We start from the raw sequence: 20,227 nt of genomic DNA, 5'->3' as shown, positions 1-20,227 counted from the left end.
GCATCATGAGTTTTCCGAAGACACCTAACATGACAAACTTTGCATTCGATACCACACAATCATTTTATAAAGATGAACATGGGGGTGTAGGGTGTTCCCATAAAGGTACAGAACGTCACAAGGACAAATCTGACCAATTGCAGCTTTTTATTGCTGGTGAACTAATGCAGCAAGCAACTTCTGCTCATCTACAAAGAAAGATAACGATACATGCAAATATTAGGCTTGTGAGCATTTCTTTTGCTGACTAAATATACAAATAACACAAATTGGGTGTGGTTGCTCTGGCTTTTGGCAAGTAGCCAAAATGGCCACAACGCCTGCCCAACACTATTCCTCTGAGATAGCTCATATCTTCTTTGACTGTTTCCATTGCTGGAGCATCAACACTCAGTTGTTGTTCCATTAAGACAGTCTCATCTCAAGATGGGTGTGAGCTGCACAGTTCTTTCAAACTCTAAGGGCAAGTCTACACTACAAAATTAAGTTGACCTAAGTTAGGCTGACATACAGACACCGGAGTAAGTACTGTGGTGGTTCATGTTCACACTATGCCTCCTCTGTCGGCGTTGTGCATCCTCACCAGGAACACTTCCACTGACTTAAATGTGTGTGGCATTGTGGAGCACTGACAGCTGGAGGCCCCCCACCTCGCCCTGGGGCTGACAGCCTGATTTATTAACTACAGAAAGATAGATTTTAAGTGATTATAAGCAGCAGGCATAGAGATCAAAGTTGGTTACTTAAGAAATAAAAATAAATTTGCAGTCTAAGTTCTACAAACTATGCAGGATTTGTCTCAAGCAGTGTCTCCCTCTGACAGATGGTACAAGCAGGTTACAGGTCTTCAAAACACAGGCTTGGGACTCTTCACAGCCTGGGGCCACCTTCCTCCAGTTCAAAGTCTTTGTCCTCCAGCCGTGTTTCCTGGTGTTGAGTTGTGGGGAGTGAGGCCAAGTGATGATGTCACTTCCCCTCTTTTATAGTTTCTTCCAGATTGCTGGAAAGATCTATGCTGTGATGTGGGGTTCAGTCAGTCCCCATTGGTCAAGCAATCTCCATTGCATACATGTGCTCTCTGAGAATTCTCCATTGCATACAATCTCTGGGATAATGGATTATTTCCCTGATGGGTGTTGATGAGCCATTAACACTGTCTAGCTACTCCACTGCTGTTACCTCGCAAGGTATACTTTGTACAAAACATATCATAATCATATCACCATGGTGAATATGGGGGTGCCGGGATGCTACTATGAGGTACAGAATGTCACCCTCCCTCAATCTGCCCTTCCTGTAGGAAGCCCCAGACTACGTTCATCTCCACTTTCTGTCTGTTGCTGGCAGCAATTACACTGTGGCCAGGGTTTGTAGCTTGGGCTAGTAAAGTAGTAAACATTAGAGCTAGTCAAAATAGTTCCAACAGAAGAGCCCCCTTCCTGTCACCACCCCCAAGAAAATGCTGAATCAACAAAATCAAAACTTTTGAGGTATATTAGATTCACTAAAAGATTTGACAGCAAAATTATCACAATATTTCAACAAGGTCAAAACGTTTCATTTTGACTTTTTCATTTGGACTTTTATGCTATATCATTTACAATGTAATATAAATGCCAGAGGAAAAAATTGGAAATAGGAAATTTTGTGTTCTACCAACCTTTTATTTCCCCCCCTCACACCCATTTTGCTGCTGAAAAAAGGAGTGGAGAAATGGGTCAGAAATGGGTGGATGGGAAGGAATGTTTCCCCACAGACAATTTTTTTTGTTTAGAAAACATTCAATTTTAAAGGTTTTCTGAACCAAAAACTTTAATTCCCCCCTTCCCACCACAAACACAAACACACACACCTGTACTCCCTAATTTTTTCTGTCAATGTCAATGGGACACCTCATGGTAGCAAAATTAAGCACATAAGTGAAATATGTGGAGGATTAGGGTAATGATAAAGCCTACGATTTAGTCACGGAAGTCACGGAATCCATGACTTCCAACAACGTCCGTGACTTCAGCCTGTGGTGATCGGGAGCTTCAGGGTCCCGCACTGCCCACGGGGGCATCCCCCAGAGCTCCCAGCGGACGGGTGAACCCCCAGAGCTCCCCGCAGCCAGAGGAATTTTGCAGCTTCCGGCCACTAAGGGCAGTGGCGGGGGAAACCCCGCATCTTCCGGCCACTGAGGGCGGCGGCAGAACCCCCGAGCTCCTGGCTGCTGGGAGCAGTGGTGGTGGAACCCTTTAGCTCCTAGCCCCCAGAGCTGCGGGCGGCAGGGGTACCCCACAGCTCTAGCTGCCGGGGGCTATGGGGGAATCCCTGAGCTCCCAGCTGCCACAGCCCCTGGAGCTGCGGGTAGCAGGGGTAACCCGGAGCTCCCAGCTGCCATAAGCAGTGGGGGACCCCCGGAGCTGCAGGCAGCAGGGGTACCCCACAGCTCCAGGGGCTGTGGCAGCTCCTAGCCCCTGCGCAGCTGCCCTGCTTCAGGAGATGTGGGGACCAGCAGATCCCCATGTTGTCACAGATATTTTTAGTCAAAGTCACGGACAGGTCAAGGCTTCTGTGAATTTTTCTTTTTTGCCCGTGACCTGCCCGTGACTTTAACTAAAAATATCCATGACAAAATCTTAGCCTTAGTCATGATCTCCAGAGCTGGCTGAAAAACAGAATAGTTTTGGGAGAACATTTTCGAAATAATTTTAAAAAGGGAGATTGTTTGTTTGTTTCACTTTTTTTTGGTAGAAAATTTTAATCAAAGGTTTTCTGCTTTCAAAAAATGTTCAAAATGGACATGTTCTGGTGTTTTCCTCCCACGCTTCCCTTTTTCCATTTTGCTGCTGAAAAAAGATGAAAACAGGAAACACCTCCTGGAATTTGGGGGCTTCATCCCCAAAACATGGAAAGTTTAAAAAAAAACCACCACAAAATTTTCATCTTTTTTTAAAGAACTTTCAACATAAAAAGTGTCAAAAAAAATTCAACCAGCTCTAATCATGGTGTTTATTACACAGGAGCTGAATTGTTCCTGGCACATGCACTGATTTATTTTTCCCGGCGGGGGGAGGGTGCTCCACCCCTGCGTCACCCCAAGGCCCCACCACCACTCCGCCCCTTCCCCTGAGGCCCTACCTTCACTCCGCCTCTTCCCGCCCTGCTCCACCTGCCACTCTCCGCCCTTCCGCAAGCACCTCCCTCAGCCACCAAACAGCTGATCGGCAGCAGCATGGAACAGTTGTAGCTGGTGGGTGCTGAGCACCCACGCTTTTTTTCTGTGGATGCTGGAGCCCCGGAGTGCTCATGGAGTCGGCACCTGTGGTTCCTGGAATGGGAACATTTCCCAGGGCAGAAATGCTCCTTCCCCCTTATTTTATTTGCTTCCCCTCCTTGTCTGTCTAATTATGCTCCCTCCCACCTGCTTCTGTTGCTTAGAGGGAACTAAGTGGGAAAATCAAGGGCTTTTTTTTACCTCAGAGAAAAGCTCCATGTGCCCCAAATCTGCACAACACATGAGCTAATAGACTGCCACCTTAGGTTCCACTTCAGGAAGCTACTTAAGTGTGATGCCTAAGTGTAAACATGAGTAATTCCAATGCAAGTGCTGGGGTGGGGCCTTGGCATCCAGGATTCTGTTCCCAGCTCTGCCACAAAAATTCTCTTCCACATTTTGAACAATAATTTTCAAAGTAGACTGTAAATTTGTTAAAAATTTGTTAGTCTCTAAGGTGCCACAAGTACTCCTGTTCTTTTTGCAGATACAGACTAACACAGCTGCTACTCTGAAACCTGTAAATTTACAGCTACCTACTGTAGGGTGCACCACCAGTAGAAGTGGCAGGATTTGCTTTGATGAATAGAAGATCTTTTATTAAGGCTGCTGGACGTAGGCACACCCTGTGGTTCTCCCAGACTCTGTAGCTCCCTGACTGTGCTGTCGAATTTCATCACTAGGCGACTCCATAAATCTAATCAGGTTTTGGACAAATTTTTCCTGTCAAAATAATTCAGCCAATTCCAGAGTTTTTTGATCTCCAGTTTGTTTTATTCAGTGCAACAAACTAAAGGGGAAGCAAATCCGTCTAGAAAGTGAGAGTCTCTGGAATGGAAAAGCAGCAGCTGAGAAAGGCAAATGCAAGCTGAACAGGTGTTACTCAGTGCAGTGTCGCCAGTGCATAATGTGGGGATCAAGGGAGGAGCTTCACCAGGAATAACCCTGTGAGGACTGGGAGGACGAGAAGCCCAGATGGTCTTGGAGTCATGCCAGCCGCAAAAGGGGCTGCACCCCTAGTTGGGCTGGCTGCACCAGGGGCTAGTCCCTTAGCTGTGCCACTTGCGCTGGGGGCTGGTCCCTTAATCCGGCTGGTTACAGTAGGGGCTGGTCCCTTAGCTGTGCCACTTGCACCCAGGCCTGGTCCCTTAGTCAGTTCAGACCTGCCAGGGGCTAGCCTGCATGTGGCTGTGGTTATCTGTATGTTGTCTCCGAAGGTCTTTGAATCTCCTTTTAAAAGGGTGCACATGGATTCAGTGGCGCAACCCTTCAAAGTGGCCTGTAAAGGAAACGAACCTGCCCCAGGAAAAAGAAGCAGCTGGTCAGTGTCAAGGAAGTTTTGTCTCCTTCTGTCACCATTACCCATAAATCCACACCTCCTGCCCATCTAAACCATGTTAGGATATAGATATTCAGGCCTGTCTGTAAAGGCCTATACTCTAAGAATTTAGGTGTATTCTTATCACGTAGCTAGTTATAGAGGTATAAAAGAAAGAATCAAAGTCACTGTCTGTCGGTGTAAGAGCCTTCTCTTGCTGTAACTGTCTGAGGCCCTGTTCTTAGGCTAAGGCCTTTGGCTAAGCAACAGAGGCAGCCATAAACTGGGAAGCAAATGGTCACCGCCTCACATTCCAAACTAGTCACACTGAAATAAGGTACTATTGGGCTGTTAGGAATACAATCCTGTCCTGATAATGCCTATCACCTCCAGAGAAAGGGAAGTGCCTAGAAGATGTAAAAGGAAGCTTAGTTTGATAGCATCCTGTCTGGCAAGAACTCACTTATCAATAGCTGGGATGTGAAATCCTCATTTCTGTGTTGTTCTATCACTGTAGTCCCTATTTCCCTATTGTTTGTCTGTATAATCTCTGTCTGGTTTTGTGATTGTTTCTGTCTGCTGTACAATTAATTTTGCTGGGTGTAAATTAATTAAGGTGGTGGGATATAATTGGTTAAATAATCATGTTACAATATGTTAGGATTGGTTAGTTAAATTTCAGCAAAATGATTGGTTAAGGTATAGCTAAGCAGAAGTCAAGTTTTACTATATAGTCTGCAGTCAATCAGAAAGTGAGTGTGTGTGGGGGCGGGGAATGGGAACCATGTTTTGCTAAGGGCAGGAATGGGAATAGGGACACAGGTGTAAGGCTCTGTGGTGTCAGAGCTGGGAAGGGGGACATTAAGGAAGGAAACTGGAATCATGCTTGCTGGAAGTTCACCCCAATAAACATCGAATTTTTTGCACCTTTGGACTTTGGGTATTGTTGCTCTCTGTTCATGCGAGAAGGACCAGTGAAGTAAGTGGGTGAAGGAATAAGCCCCCTAACAAACCACAGCAGCCTCAGCTTTGTCCTCTGCTCTGTTTCCTGCAGTTCATCTAGGCTTCCCCTTTGCTCCATTCCCCAGAGTTCCATGTAAGCCCTCCATGACCTTCACTTCTTTGTCTGCTCTGCTTCCCCCTTCTCATCTAGGCCCCAACAGCCTCCCCCTCCACGGCTCTGATGCAGGCTCACTGTGTGCCCTTGGACAAATCATTGGGACCCCAGATCTAAAACCCACTGATGACACCCATTCACTTCAGTGGGCTTTGTATTAGTCCCACTCTTCATTGAGCAACGAAACAATTCATGGTTGGTGGCAGGGAGTGGGATCTCTAAGAAGAGAGGCCTTGTGCTCATTAGGGCACTGGCCTGGGACTCAGGATATCTGGATTCAATTCCTGGCTCTGCCACAGACTCCCTGATTGACCTTGGGCACATCACTTAGGTGCAGATTTTTCAAAGGAGTATAACATAGGCGGTGGTTGAATTTTAATGGATCTGGGTCCCTAACTCCCCAAAATCCTTTGAAGATACCAGCCTTAATCTCTCCAGGCCTCAGTTTCCTCATCTGTTCAATGGAGATAATAATCCTTCCTTTACTATTTAGATGGTAAAATCTGTGGAATGGTGAATGGCTGTGTCTGTGCAGTGCCTGGCACAACAGGGCCCCCAATAGCAAGAGATCTAGTCCAAGGGGAAACAGACACAGAGACTTGCCTGAGGTCACACAATAGGCCAGTTGCTGTCCAGTATTAGAACCCAGATGTCTGGAGTCCAAGCCAAACCCCTTATCTCCCAGACCATAAGTGAGAGGAAACAATAAGAAAGCAAATAGCATACCAGAATAAATACATTAAAGTTACCCATTGCTATGCTTCCGGTTACTGCGATGCATTGGGTCTCAGATCCAGTGCAGTCTAACGTCTCTTCGCTGCATGGAATAAACACAGAAGAGCAGGCAGGGCAACGCCAGCCATTTGAGGTTGTGTCTGCTGGGGGCACTATAGAGAAGCAGAGCAAATGCAGTCAACTTGGGGGATGTTCCAGAATAGGCTTCAGGACAGAGAGAGCAGGTTAGGGTTGAACAGCTCAGCCCCACATCCCCCAAACAGGAGCTCAGGAGACATTGGAGGTAGCAAGGTTAGTGGCATCAGTTTGCAGCACAGTCCAATTGAACCATGCCCCATGTGGAATTAGCTGCAGTTTGTGGCAGTCCAGAGCCACATTCACTTAATTCCACCTCTTCCCCCAGGGACCCAGTGCTATTCAATGGAGCACCCCTGCAGGCAGTAGGACTGTTCTCGGGGGTCAGTATAATTCACTGCAGCACCCCCTGCGGGGCAAGAGACTGTTCTCAGGGGCTCATTGCAGATACTGTTCCAGAAAAGAGGGGTACAGATGGGCAGGGGGAGGAGGGGAAGGTAATGAAGAGGAAGAATTGGTGTGGGAGTGGTAGCAGGGTGGGGAGATAAAAAGAGGGATACGTACTTGTAACGGAGTCTGTACTGCAGGCATCCCCCACACAACAGGTGGTGCTCTTCCTTATTGCTGTTTCCTCTCCAAACCTCACAACAACAGGGCTAGCTCTGCACTCACTGGATGCCATGCAGGACTTGGTTACCTGCTGTATATTGAATCCCACTGTACAAAAGGAGAAGACCGATGTTTACTCACCAACTCTGCCACCCTATCCCCATACTCCACAAAAAGATGGCTGTGTGTCTTTATCTTTACTCTACCCATGCGGAAACTGAAGCACGGAGACTTGCCTCAGGTCACAGAGTCAGTAATAGAACCCTGGAGACCTGAGTCCTAGCCCACACCCTGCTCCAACCCAGGGCTGGCCTTTGGGGAAATGGCGCCCTGGGCGAACTTGTATTTTGGTGCCTCGTGGGCACGGTGCCCCCACCCCCATTTCCCCTGGCCACCATGGGCTCCCCACCCCACATCACCTCTGGCCCCCAAGGCTTCCCACTCCACCAGGGCCCAGCAGCCTGTCCCCCCTCCCCCGTGCTTAATTTATATTGAAAGGAGCTCAGCTCCAGCAAAGTCTCGGCACAAATTAAGCACTAGCTGGGCGGCTGGAGACTGGCAGCTGCTAGCTTGGTGCCTAGCTCTAAAGGCTGCCACAAGCAGCAGCGGAGAAGTAAGAGTGCCATTGTATATGGTGTATTGCCACCCTTTGTGCTGCACTGTACCCCCTTTGCCCCAACCCCTGCACCCCCTCCTGTGACCCTAAGCCCTGCACTGTGTCCCCTTTGCCCCAAATCCATGCACCCCCCCATCAGCTCCCCCCTCCTCCCCAGAATCTCCCACCCATCAGTTGCCCCGTGGATCAGTGTCTCCCTCTCCTTCCCCGCATCTCCTGCCCGCCACGATCAGCTGTTTTACAGCGTGCAGGAGGCTCTGAGGGAGGGGGAGGAGTGAGGATGCGGTGCTTGTGGGAGGGGCGGAACTGGGCAGGAAGAGGTGGAGTGGGGGCGGGAAGAGGCGGGGCAGGGGTGGAGCCTTGGGGGAAGGGATGGAGTAGGGGCAGGACCTGGGGGGAGCCAGAGGTCGAGCACCCCCACACACTTTGGAAAGTCAGCACCTGTGTTTCCCCCTTCACAGCCTCCTAGGGGGACACGGAGGAACATTGGGGCAGGGGGCAAGCAGTATATGTGTGTCACTCTTTGCACCCCCATTCCTGTGCTGGGAGAAAGCAGGAAGAAATCAGGGCACTTCCCTCCACGTGTCATAAGAACATAAGAATGGCCATACTGGGTCAGACCAAAGGTCCATCTAGCCCAGTATCCTGTCTTCCGACAGTGGCCAATGCCAGGTTCCCCAGAGGGAGTGAACAGAACAGGTCATCATCAAGTGATCCATCCCCTATCGCCCATTCCCAGCTTCTGGCAAACAGAGGCTAGGGACACCCTCCCTGCCCATCCTGGCTAATAGGCATTGACAGACCTTTCCTCTCTGAACTTATCTAGTTCTTTTTTGAACACTGTTATAGTCTTGGCCTTCACAATATCCTCTGGCAAGGAGTTCCACAGTTGACTGTGTGTTGTATGAAAAAATACTTCCTTTTGTTTGTTTGAAACCTGCTGCCTATTAATTTCATTTGGTGGTCCCTAGTTCTTGTGTTATGAGACGGAGTAAATAACACTTCCTTATTTACTTTCTCCACACCAGTCATGGTTTTATTGACCTCTGTCATATCCCCCCTTAGTCATCTCTTTTCCAAGCTGAAAAGTCCCAGTCTTATTAATCTCTCCTCACACAGCAGCCATTCCATACCCCTAACCATTTTTGTTGCCCTTTTCTGAACCTTTTCCAAGTCCAATATATCTTTTTTAAGATGGGACGACCACATCTGCATGCAGTATTCAAGATGTGGGCGTACCATGGATTTATAAAGAGGCAATATGGTATTTTCTGTCCTATCATTTACCCCTTTCTTAACGATTCCCAACATTCTGTTCCTTTTTTGACTGCCGCTGCACATTGAGTGGATGTTTTCAGAAAACTATCCACAAAGACTCCAAGATCTCCTTCTTGAGCGGTAACAGCTAATTTAGACCCCATCATTTTATATGCATAGTTGGGATTATGTTTTCCAATGTGCATTACTTTGCATTTATCAACATTGAATTTCATCAGCCATTTTGTTGCCCAGTCACCCAGTTTTGAGAGATCCTTTTGTAGCTCTTCGCACTCTGCCTGGGACTTAACTATCTTGAGTAGTTTTGTATCATCTGCAAATTTTGCCACCTCACTGTTTACCCCTTTTTCAAGATCATTTATGAATATGTTAAACAGAACTGGGCCCAGTAGAGACCCCTCGGGGACACCACTATTTACCTCTCTCCATTCTGAAAACTGACCATTTATTCCTACCCTTTGTTTCCTATCTTTTAACCAGTTACCAATCCATGAGAGCACCTTCCATCTTATCCCATGATGGCTTACTTTGCTTAAGAGCCTTTGAGGAGGGACCTTGTCAAAGGCTTTCTTAAAATCTCAGTACACTATATCCACTGGATCCCCCTTGTCCACATGCTTGCTGACTCCCTCAAAGAATTCTAGTAGATTGGTGAGGCATGATTTCCCTTTACAAAAACCATGTTGACTCTTCCCCAACAAATAATGTTCATCTATGTGTCTGACAATTTTGTTCTTTACTATAGTTTCAACCAGTTTGCCCAGTACTGAAGTCAGGCTTACAGGCCTGTAATTGCTGGGATCACCTCTGGAGCCCTTTTAAAAAATTGGTATCACATTAGCTATCCTCCAGTCATTTGGTACAGAAGCTGATTTAAATGATAGGTTACAGATGACAGTTAGTAGTCCTGCAATTTCACATTTGACTTGCTTCAGAACTTGGGTGAATCCCATCTGGTCCTGGTGACTTATTACTGTTTAGTTTACCAATATGTTCCAAAACCTCCTCTAATGACACCTCAATCTGGGACAGTTCCTCAGATTTGTCAACTAAAAAGAATGGCTCAGGTGTGGGAATCTCCCTCACATCCTTGAGGATCACCTCTGTGAGTTTGTGGCCCTCCCCTACCAGCCAGCAATGCACACCTCTGAGCTGCTGCACAGCACCCCTTTGACCATAGCACCCTTGGCGGTTGCTCAGCTGGCCCACCCCTAAAACTATCCCTGCTCCAACCCACTGGCCCCATTCCACGAGCTGGGAATAGAACCCAGGAAACCTGACTCCCAGTCTACCTCCTGCTCCAACCCACTAGACCCCATTCTTCACCCAGAACTAGGAATAGAACCGAGTGTGCTCTGGTCACTGGACCATGCTGGTGTGAGATCTGGCTCATGTACCTATTAGGCTTTCAAACACAGTGATGGCACAGGAATCTTCTCCAGAACTGCAGGTCTCCATGCTGCCCGTGCAGTTCCTGCCAAAGCCAGTGCAAACCTCACACTGCAGACAGGCACCTAGAAAAGGAGAAAGAAAATTCTTTATGTAGATGTGTCCCTTTCTTCCCCCTCCCCTTCCCCTAGGTTCTTAGGGAAAGCATCTGGTGAAACCTGCTTTCCGGTGTTGAAGTTTCTCTATTTCACTTCACACACACACCAGCTCTGACTCTGGTCTCAGCTGGCTGCATATTCCCCATTTTTAAAATTTCCTGCAGGAAAATCAGCACTTCCCAACAGAAGATTTTCAAAAGGGGATTTTTCCCACAACATTTTTGGCGGGGGATAAAATACCAATTTTCCAGCCATTTCTAAAAAGGAACCAATCAAAACATGTCTTTGAGGACTTCAAGCATCAATATTTCCTCTTATTTCTAGAATATTTCAATGTGTTGTCATGCCAACTCGTGACTTCACAAGGAATCTATTCTTTTCCCTTCGACATGTCCAATTGACCCATTTTTCTGATAGCGGCTTTTTGGTGACATTTATAAACAAATTTATACAAAGGACCAAGTTGGACTCTTGCTACTTTGTACAACCTAAGTTGCAAGTCCCTGCAGAGGAACAGCCCTGACTTACCCAGATCTAGGAGAGCAAAGAGGATGTAGAGAAAGAGGGGAGCCTTCATGGTGATAGGAAGAGCATGAATTGGAGCTGGGGTCTCTGATGCAGCAAATTCTCCGTCCAGAGGATTTATGCAAGCAGGGGCTGAAGGAAAGTCAGAAGATGAATTCCACCTGCAAAATGCAATAAATTGGATGGTGTGATGTAAGTGTCATTAATAGGGCCCTATGAAATTCAGGGTCCATTTTGGTCAGTTTCACGGTCATAGGATTTTAAAAATTGTAAATTTCATTATTTTATCTATTTAAATCTGAAATTTCATGGTGTTGTAATTGTAGGGATCCTGACCAAAAAAGGAGTTCTGAGGTGGTCACAAGGTTATTTTTGGGGGGGTTGCAGTACTGCAACCCTTATTTCTGCGCTGCTGCTGGCAGTGGCGCTATCTTCAGAGCTGGACAGCTGGAGCGCGGTGGCTGCTGGCTGGGAGCCCAGTTCTGAAGGCAGAGCCATCGCTAGCAGCAGTGCAGAAGTAAGGATAGCATGGTATGGTATTGCCACCCTTACTTCTGCGCTGGTGCTGGTGGGGCGCTGTCTTCAGAGCTGGGCGACCCCCCTGCAACTCTCTTTTGGATCAGGACTCCCAATTTGGGCAACACTGGTCTCCCCCATGAAATCTGTATAATATAGGGTAAATCACAGAATCATAGAAGATCAGGGTTGGAAGGGACCTCAGGAGGTATCTAGTCCAACCCCCTGCTCAAAGCAGGACCAATCCCCAACTAAATCATCCCAGCCAAGGCTTTGTCAAGCCTGAACTTAAAATACCTAAGGAAGGAGATTCCACCACCTCCCTAGATAACGCATCCCAGTGTTTCACCACCCTCCTAGTGAAAAAGTTTTTCCTAATATCCAACCTAAACCTCCCCCACTGCAACTTGAGACCATTACTCCTTGTTCTGTCATCAGCTACCACTGAGAACAGTCTAGATCCATCCTCTTTGGAATCCCCTTTCAGGTAGCTGAAAGCAGCTATCAAATCCCCCCTCATTCTTCTCTTCCACAGACTAAACAATCCCAGTTCCCTCAGCCTCTCCTCATAAGTCATGTTTTCCAGTCCCCTAATCATTTCTGTTGCCCTCCGCTGGACTCTTTCCAATTTTTCCACATCCTTCTTGTAGTGTGGGGCCCAAAACTGGACACAGTACTCCAGATGAGGTCTCACCAATGTCGAATAGAGGGGAACGATCACGTCCCTCAATCTGCTGGCAATGCCCCTACTTATACATCCCAACATGCCATTGGCCTTCTTGGCAACAAGGGCACACTGGTGACTCATATCCAGCTTCTCGTCCACTGTAACCCCTACGTCCTTTTCTGCAGAACTGCTGCCGAGCCATTCGGTCCCTAGTCTGTAGCAGTGCATGGGATTCTTCCGTCCTAAGTGCAGGACTCTGCACTTGTCCTTGTTGATTTATTTTGTCCAATCCTCTAATTTGTCTAGGTTCCTCTGTATCCTATCCCTACCCTCCAGCATATCTACCTCTCCTCCCAGTTCAGTGTCATCTGCAAACTTGCTGAGGGTGCAATCCACGCCATCCTCCAGATCATTAATGAAGATATTGAACAAAACCGGCCCTTGGGGCACTCTGCTTGATACCGGCTGCCAACTAGACATGGAGCCATTGATCACTACCCGTTGAGCCCGACAATCTAGCCAGCTTTCTATCCACCTTATAGTCCATTCATCCAGCCCATACTTCTTTAACTTGCTGGCAAGAATACTGTGGGAGACCATGTCAAAAACTTTGCTAAAATCAAGGAATAACACGTCCACTGCTTTTCCCACAGAGCAAGTTATCTCATCATAGAAGGCAATTAGATTAGTTGGGCATGACTTGCCCTTGGTGACTGTTCCTGATCACTTTCCTCTCCTCTAAGAGCTTCAGAATCACTTTCCCGATCACTTTCCTCTCCTCTCAGTGCATAAAAGCAGGCAAAAGACCAGATTTCACAGGGAGAGACCAGATGTCATGGTCTGTGATGTGTTTTTCATGGCTGTGAATTTGGTAGAGCCCTAGTCATTAAACATCAGGTTGAAGGTGCCCAGGAACTATGAGCATTTCCTGTGGTGAGGAACTGCACAGGTTAATGACGGATTGTGTAAAGAACCCCAAGGTTTTTTCATCTGCCACCTTTAGCCTTGTTGCCTTTTAATTTCATAGGGTGCCTGTTTGAGAAGAGAGAGTGAATGCTCATTCTCAGCTCTTGCCCCCTTGCCCTGATCTCAGGGCCATGCACCTGTGCTATGCACCGAATATGTGTAAGGGGGTATCGGTGTGCTGGGGCAATATTATCTATAATTATTACACTCACCGTCTTCCTGCACCTCTGCATAGCCCTTTGCTGAAGCACAGGCCAGAGTTCTGTCTTTTGTGAAAGCATTTACATAGATTTCAGAGTAGCAGCCGTGTTAGTCTGTCTTCACAAAAAGAAAAGGAGGACTTGTGGCACCTTAGAGACTAACAAATTTATTTGAGCATAAGCTTTCGTGAGCTTCATCGGATGAAGTAAGCTGTAGCTCACAAAAGCTTAAGCTCAAATAAGTCTCTAAGGTGCCACAAGTCCTCCTTTTCTTTTTGCATTTACACAGAGTTCAACTTTAGGGCTATATGTAAAACCCTGATAAATAGGTGTTAATAGCTCCCAGTCAACTGCAAAGAGTACCACACAGTTTCTCAGGTCAGGTCTACACTACAGACCTATATCGGCATAATTGTGCGGCTCAGGGGTGTGGGTGATGTAATTATACTGACCTAACCCCCTATGTGGACAGCACTTTTATTATACCAATAAAATAAAAACCAGCAGGATCTTATTAAAGGGGAAAAGGCAAAGTACCACATTTATTGTGAATACAGAAAGAATCATAGTAAGCAGTTAGTTATAGCTATAACATTCCATTCAATCTCATATTTATTCACACATTCATTCATACAAACACACACAGGTTCTGCAAGGTTGTTATCATAGTTACCAGCCTTAGAGTTGCTCATGCCAAGCCACTGGCCAGGTGGCCTGGACATGAGGAGGGAGCAGGGCCTTGTCAGATGCACATCTGATTCTCCTGGAAGTTGGTCTGCAGAATCAGACCCCAAAGTTCTCACTTTCTAGAGTCTATTTTTATAGAAATTTCTTCCTATGCCAGTCGTCTATGGGAATTGCTTCATCATGCTGTTGCTGAATCAATCAGCAGATGGCACATTCCTGACATCTCCGTGCTGCTAGATGTTATCTTGTTCTTTGGTTCTCCCATTCTTGAGGCTGTTGGGTGGATTCCAGTCTGCCCTCCGGGGGTCCTCTGGTTATTTCCACTTGAAGCCTTCTTCAGCCGATGGACACTGGATTCTTAGGCTGGCACCTCCCTGATCATTCAGTTATTATCCACACCAAGCATCCATCCACATACATCCTCTATCTCTATTTTAATCACAATTGTTAATACAACAAAAGGGCAGGGAGTCTCTGGGTGCTGTTTCTGTTGTTACAGAGTGTTGCTTTGAGTCTCTCTCTGTGTGAATTGCTTTGAGAACAGACTCTGTCTTAGAATGTACTAACGCAATTAGCAGCTTGCAAGTTTCACACATAGAGGGAGAGAAACAGTACCAAAAACCAAGAGACCTCTTAATTAGTAACACCCTGGAATTTAAACTATGGGGAATCAAACTCATTTGTGATTGTAATACAGAACTTCTTTAATATGATCCAACACTTTATCAGTGGGAGAGCTTCTGCTGTCGACATAGCTACTGCCCATAGGCACCAACTCCGTGAGTGCTCTGGGGCTGGAGCACCCAAGGGAAAAAAATAGTTTAGACGTTCAGCAGACCCCGCCCGTAAGCTCTTCCTCCTTCCCCCCAGCACCTCCTGCCCACCACTGATCAGCTGTTCGGCGGCGGGTGGGAGGTGCTGGGGGGAGGGAGGGGAGAAAAGAGGCAGAGCGTGCTCAGGGGAGGGGACGGAGTGGAGGCTGGAAGAGGGTTGGGTGGGGCCTTGGGGAAGGGGTGGAGTGGAGGTGGGGCCTCGGGGTGGTGTGGGGATGGAGCACCCGCAGGGAAAGCTGAAAGTTGGCACCTGTGCGTACTGCCTCTCAGGGAGGTGGATTAATGGCGCAGTCGCATCTTCACTAAAGTGCTACTGTACTGTAGCGCTGTATATAAAGACAATCGCTCAGTAAAACAAAGATTTAATGTTCACAGAAAGTATTGTAAATAGCGTTTGGAACACTATGAATAACTTCAGCAAAAACTGTTAAGCGGTAAATTTACTGGGGTTCCTCACAGAGACAAGATGGGTGAAGTAATATCTTTTACTGAACAAGAGTACTTGTGGCACCTTAGAGACTAACCAATTTATTTGAGCATAAGCTTTCGTGAGCTACAGCTCACTTCATCCGATGTGAATACAGACTAACACAGCTGCTACTCTGAAACCTTTTACTGAACAGACGTGACAAGCTTTCGAACCACACAGAGCTCTTCCTCAGGTCAGAGATCTCTAGTATCCTGGGACTACACCTACGCTGCATACAATTCGTTTACCTAATACAGACTTCCTTCCCACTTTGTTCCTCTCATATACATTCAGATATAAGGTTTCAATATAACAGTTCCTATACTTTAGTACATATATGAAAACACCTTCCCCTCTGATGATGATTTCTCAGTCTGCAGTCATAACATGCAAGCGTGTGTCGCCTGAACTCTTCAGAGCTGGAGGAGAATGGCAGCATCTCAGTCTTTTCAAACATCCGAAAACCCTGTCAGCAAACAAACTGTCTGGAATAATCTGCACAGCTAGCAGCATTCCAGCATTCGGGTTAATAGCTGACTGGTCCTCTCAGTTGCAGGTGAAGCAGAAATTTATGGCCTATATCCAAAGTGATCTAGGTATTGGGAGCAGCATATAAAATATCCATTCCTTGGATTTCTATAAGGCTCTCACTCCACAGGGCAATATCTTTCCCACATAAACCCAGCTATGTCAGGCAAGAATGTACAAACCCCCACCTCACTAAGTGCTGCCCCATTCTCTTTACCTGAGACAGAATCCACAACTGAAGCATTAGCTAATAGCTAAATGTCAATTCCACAGGCTGTACAATCTCTAGGGGTAACAAGTGTTCCCCTCAGAGTTCTCCTCTAAAGCAGGGGTTCTCAACCTTTTTCTTTCTGAGGCCCCCCCAATGTGCTATAAAAATTCCACGGCCCATCTGTGCCACAATAACTTTTTTTCTGCGTATAAAAGTCAGGGCTGGTGTTAGGAGGTAGCAAGCAGGGCAATGGCCTGGGGCCTCATGCCACAGGAGCCCCCACAAAGCTACATTGCTCAGGCTTTGGCTTCAGCCTCGAGTGGCGGGGCTCAGGGCCCAGGTTTCAACCCCATGCGGCAGGGCTTCAGCTTTCTATCCTGGGCCCTAGTAAGTCTAATCCTGGCCCTGCTTGGCGCCCCCCTGAAACCTGCTCGCAGGCCCCCAGGGGGACTTGGACCCCTGGTTGAGAACCACTGCTCTAAAGGTCGGTAAGACACACTGTGGTGGACCAACCATCCTAATGGAGGGCTTTTATAGTAAAGTAAAGCTAGAATAGCTCTCACCTATAGCCAAAGTAATACTAGTATTGGGAGCCAGCCCTCACAGCTGACACATCTCCTGGTCCTGAGTTGATCAGCGACAGAGTCTGCAAGACTATCTTTTATTTATAATCTTCTTCCCCCCGTGCTCTGATACGCTCCACACTCTAAGCGTGGTTGGGAGTGACCTGCTCAGTGGGTTGCACACAGTGAAAACTATACAGCTTCTGAAATAGCTACTGAGCATCTTTAGTAACCACCCCACCCTATTTCTCTATGGTCCTGTGCCCTTCTGGCCGAGTTATCCTGCCTTGCACTAGTATGCATGAGCGCCCAACACAGGGTATGTCTACAAGGCAGCTAGGAGCATGCTTCCCAGCATGGGTAGACAGATGTGCTAGCTCTATTTGAGCTAGCGTGTTCACAGAGTCATCCAACACAAATCCACGTTTCCTCTATTCTGCTTTTCTTCATTTTTTTAGGCCAAAGTCAAATGCTGCAGTACAGTAAAGCCTGTGCGTTACACACACTCATTCTCAGCAGTCCCCAGTCTCAGTACTGTGTGCCTGTGCCATGGACTGACCATGCTCTTGGCTCTCCCACAATTCCAATGCACAAACCAATTTTCCAATTTACCTAACTCTGCATTTAAATTTTAGCACACATTAAAAACCAAAGCAGATCATTTGGGGTGGGCCTGTATCTCAGGGATCCCTTGATCAAGTGACCCCAAATTTACATCTAAAGCTCCACTCTGGACTCTCAACTGGCATAGCAACTATCAAGTCAATCTCCATCACCATGGAGATTTCAGATACTCTGAAAGTTGAAACCTTGTCATTTTAGGGAGGCTGTGTTTTGGGAACACTTTAACCAAATTACTCCAAATGTGTACCCCAATGTCTACTCTGGACCCTCAACTAGCATAGCAATTTTCCAGCCAATCCAACTGTGTACGTGCATTTTAGAGCATTGTAAAAATTCAAAGGAAGTTGTTTTGGGGAAACTAGCTCAGGAACCCACAGACCAAAATACCTCAAATTCGTTCCACTAAATTGTTGCAAATGGCTCTACTGCATGATTCTCAACTTATTTATCATTGTGGGCTGCATATGTGGCCCACAAAGAGCTAGCTGGGCTGCACGTTGAGAACCATAGTGCCCTCCACCCCCAAACTCCTATGTTCGGCACCCTCCGCCCAAAGACCCCTCCACAGTGTGGGGCCAGGAGCGGACAGCTAGGCATGGGGCAGGGGGCAGGCAGGAGACCCCAACTCTGGACCCCGTGGGGACCCCAAGCCCCACTGCGCGGGGCTGGGGAGCAGCCAGGACCCTGACCCAGGATCCTGCCAAGATCCCAGACCCTCCCGGGACCCTGGATCCCAACCCGCTGTGCAGAGTTGTGCAGCAGCCAGGGCCCAGACCCTGCCAGGATCCCGGAGCCCAGAGACTGCTGCATGGCAGACTGGAGACGACCGTGCAGTAGCCTAGAGCCTGGAGACCGGTGTATGGCAGCCCAGAGACTGCCACGCAGCAGGGCAGCCCAGAGCTCGTGGCCTTTAGCACATAGCTGAGCTGGGCCACAGCTGTGTGCTAATTGGGCTGCATGCAGCACGTGGGCCACAGGCTGAGAACCGTTGCTGTATTGTCATACCCATTTTTAGGATAATTGGATAATATATGTAGATTTCTGAACACTTTGAAAAATCTGATTTTAACAAACAGCCTGATGGAACCTTAAGTATGGTAGGGCTCCTGCCATCCCAAAAGTAATTAAATAAAATATTTAATGAATGGCAACTCTTGGTTTAAATAGGAATTTTTGCAAGAAAAATGTGAAGCCATTTGCATTCCATTTTTTTTATTTTTATTTTTAATTTAATTTTCACCAAAGAAAAAAAAATCCTGGAAATGTTTGGGTTTGACACTTTTTGTTTTTCATTTCCCCTCCCCCTTTTCAACCTTCCATTTCACTGTGAAATGGGGGGAAATGGAAAGGCAATAAAGCAAGGAATAACAAGCAAACATAAAAAGCCCAAACAGACAATGACTTTTTTTTTTTGTTTTCCGCTTTTGCCCAGAAAATTGGAGAGTTGAAAACAATTTTTTTCCAACAAAATTTCCCATTTTAAAAAAGTCCATTTTTCATGTAATAATCAACTGATTCTAGTTGAAAGATCCATTGTCAAACAGCTACTGATCTGTGGAAGAGCAGAATCCCAGAATAAAATAGTGCTGAGGCAACTGACCCTGACAGGATTATAAGGGAAAGCAAAGCTGACTAACCCCAGGGTTCTGTTCCCAGCTCCATGCAGGGAGTTGAGTCTAAGGTTGAGGGAAGGGGAGCTGGGAAACCCAGGATTCCTGTTTTTCCCCCCTAAGGTCTGGAAGGGGAGTGGTGTCTTAGTGGTTAGAGCAGGGGGCACTTCGAGTCAAGATTCCTAGGTTTTTGTTCTCAGTTCTGGTAGTGAAGTGGGGTCTACTGAGATAGAGAAGTGGGGCTGGCAGTCAGGTCTCCTGGGTTCTATCCCCTTGCTCAGGATTATGCACAAGATAGCCCTAATTAGTTCATTATATATTCTTAGGACAGTGAGAAGGGAGGCAGGATATATGGGGATAGACAAAATGACAGCCAGGCCCCAATCTAGTAATTTAAAGAGGCCTGGTTTATAGGCTGAAATGTATTTAATCCTACTTGAATATTGCTGATTGGTGCAGGGCTGTGTTAATTGCAATGCAGGTTACATCCCAGGAGAATAATGCACAGACTGGAAGGGAATCACTTACCCAACGCTCCTAAGTCTCCAGTCACTGCAGGGATGGAAAAGAATATTTCTCTGATGGGGATGAGACATGTCAATTTCTCAGTTACAGAGTGCTCTCTCCCTCCCTTTTATAGCAGGATCATGTGCTGATTGGTTGCAGAACAGGCCATTTCCACCTTCAATATATATTTTATTTTTCCATACTTCGGCAGTTTCTGTTCCCCTGTCTTGCCCTCCAAATTGCTGCCAAAATTTCATGACTAAAGAGGAAGTTGAAAAATCCCCTTTTCGCATTCGCAGAATATTAAGAGACTAACATGGATTCTATAGAGACAAGGTCCAATAAAAGATATTACCTCCCCCACCTTGTCTCTCTATCCTAGGACTAACAACACTGCAAACAATAATGGATTTCATAAATGTCTATCCCACCTCTCAGTCTTTGAGAGGCAGTGTGACATGTTGGTTTAAGCACCTAAAGGCTCGATACATCCCAACAAGTGCAGAAGGGAATGTCTCAGAGACTCATATCCTGCCACTGACATGAGCAAGAGCTCTTGTTCCAGGCTGTTCATAATCAGCGCATGGACTCCATAGCCAAGTTGTCTGTTCACTCAGCAGGTCTAGTGGTCAGGGCCTGCTGCTCCAGTCTCACTTTTAGTTCTGTGTGTTCAGGACCCGCTGAACGGGGTTCAGTTAGGCTGGCTTCCTCACTGGTGATCTCCTAGGCAGGGCTAGGCATAAGGAAATCTGAGGTGCGTAGGGGTC

At 46.9% G+C, this 20,227-nt stretch overlaps 1 protein-coding gene across 1 annotated transcript; it reads right to left on the bottom strand.

Annotated features, from left to right (window-relative positions):
• Positions 1 to 4,034: 4,034 nt before the first annotated feature.
• On the bottom strand, positions 4,035 to 19,549 carry LOC125628255 (phospholipase A2 inhibitor and Ly6/PLAUR domain-containing protein). The gene is made up of 6 exons (XM_048833168.2): positions 19,482 to 19,549; positions 11,083 to 11,240; positions 10,405 to 10,521; positions 7,069 to 7,221; positions 6,444 to 6,581; positions 4,035 to 4,555 (listed from the first exon to the last, which is right to left on the bottom strand). The coding sequence occupies exons 1-6, from the start codon at positions 19,547 to 19,549 to the stop codon at positions 4,176 to 4,178; spliced, it is 1,014 nt and encodes a 337-aa protein (XP_048689125.2). The 3' UTR covers positions 4,035 to 4,175.
• Between the last annotated feature and the right edge of the window lie 678 nt (positions 19,550 to 20,227).

This window comes from Caretta caretta, chromosome 23, assembly GCF_965140235.1.
Source record: "Caretta caretta isolate rCarCar2 chromosome 23, rCarCar1.hap1, whole genome shotgun sequence".
Classification (NCBI taxonomy): domain Eukaryota; kingdom Metazoa; phylum Chordata; order Testudines; family Cheloniidae; genus Caretta; species Caretta caretta.
Note: the sequence above shows the minus strand (reverse complement) of the source record. Positions and strands in the feature narration are given on the sequence as shown.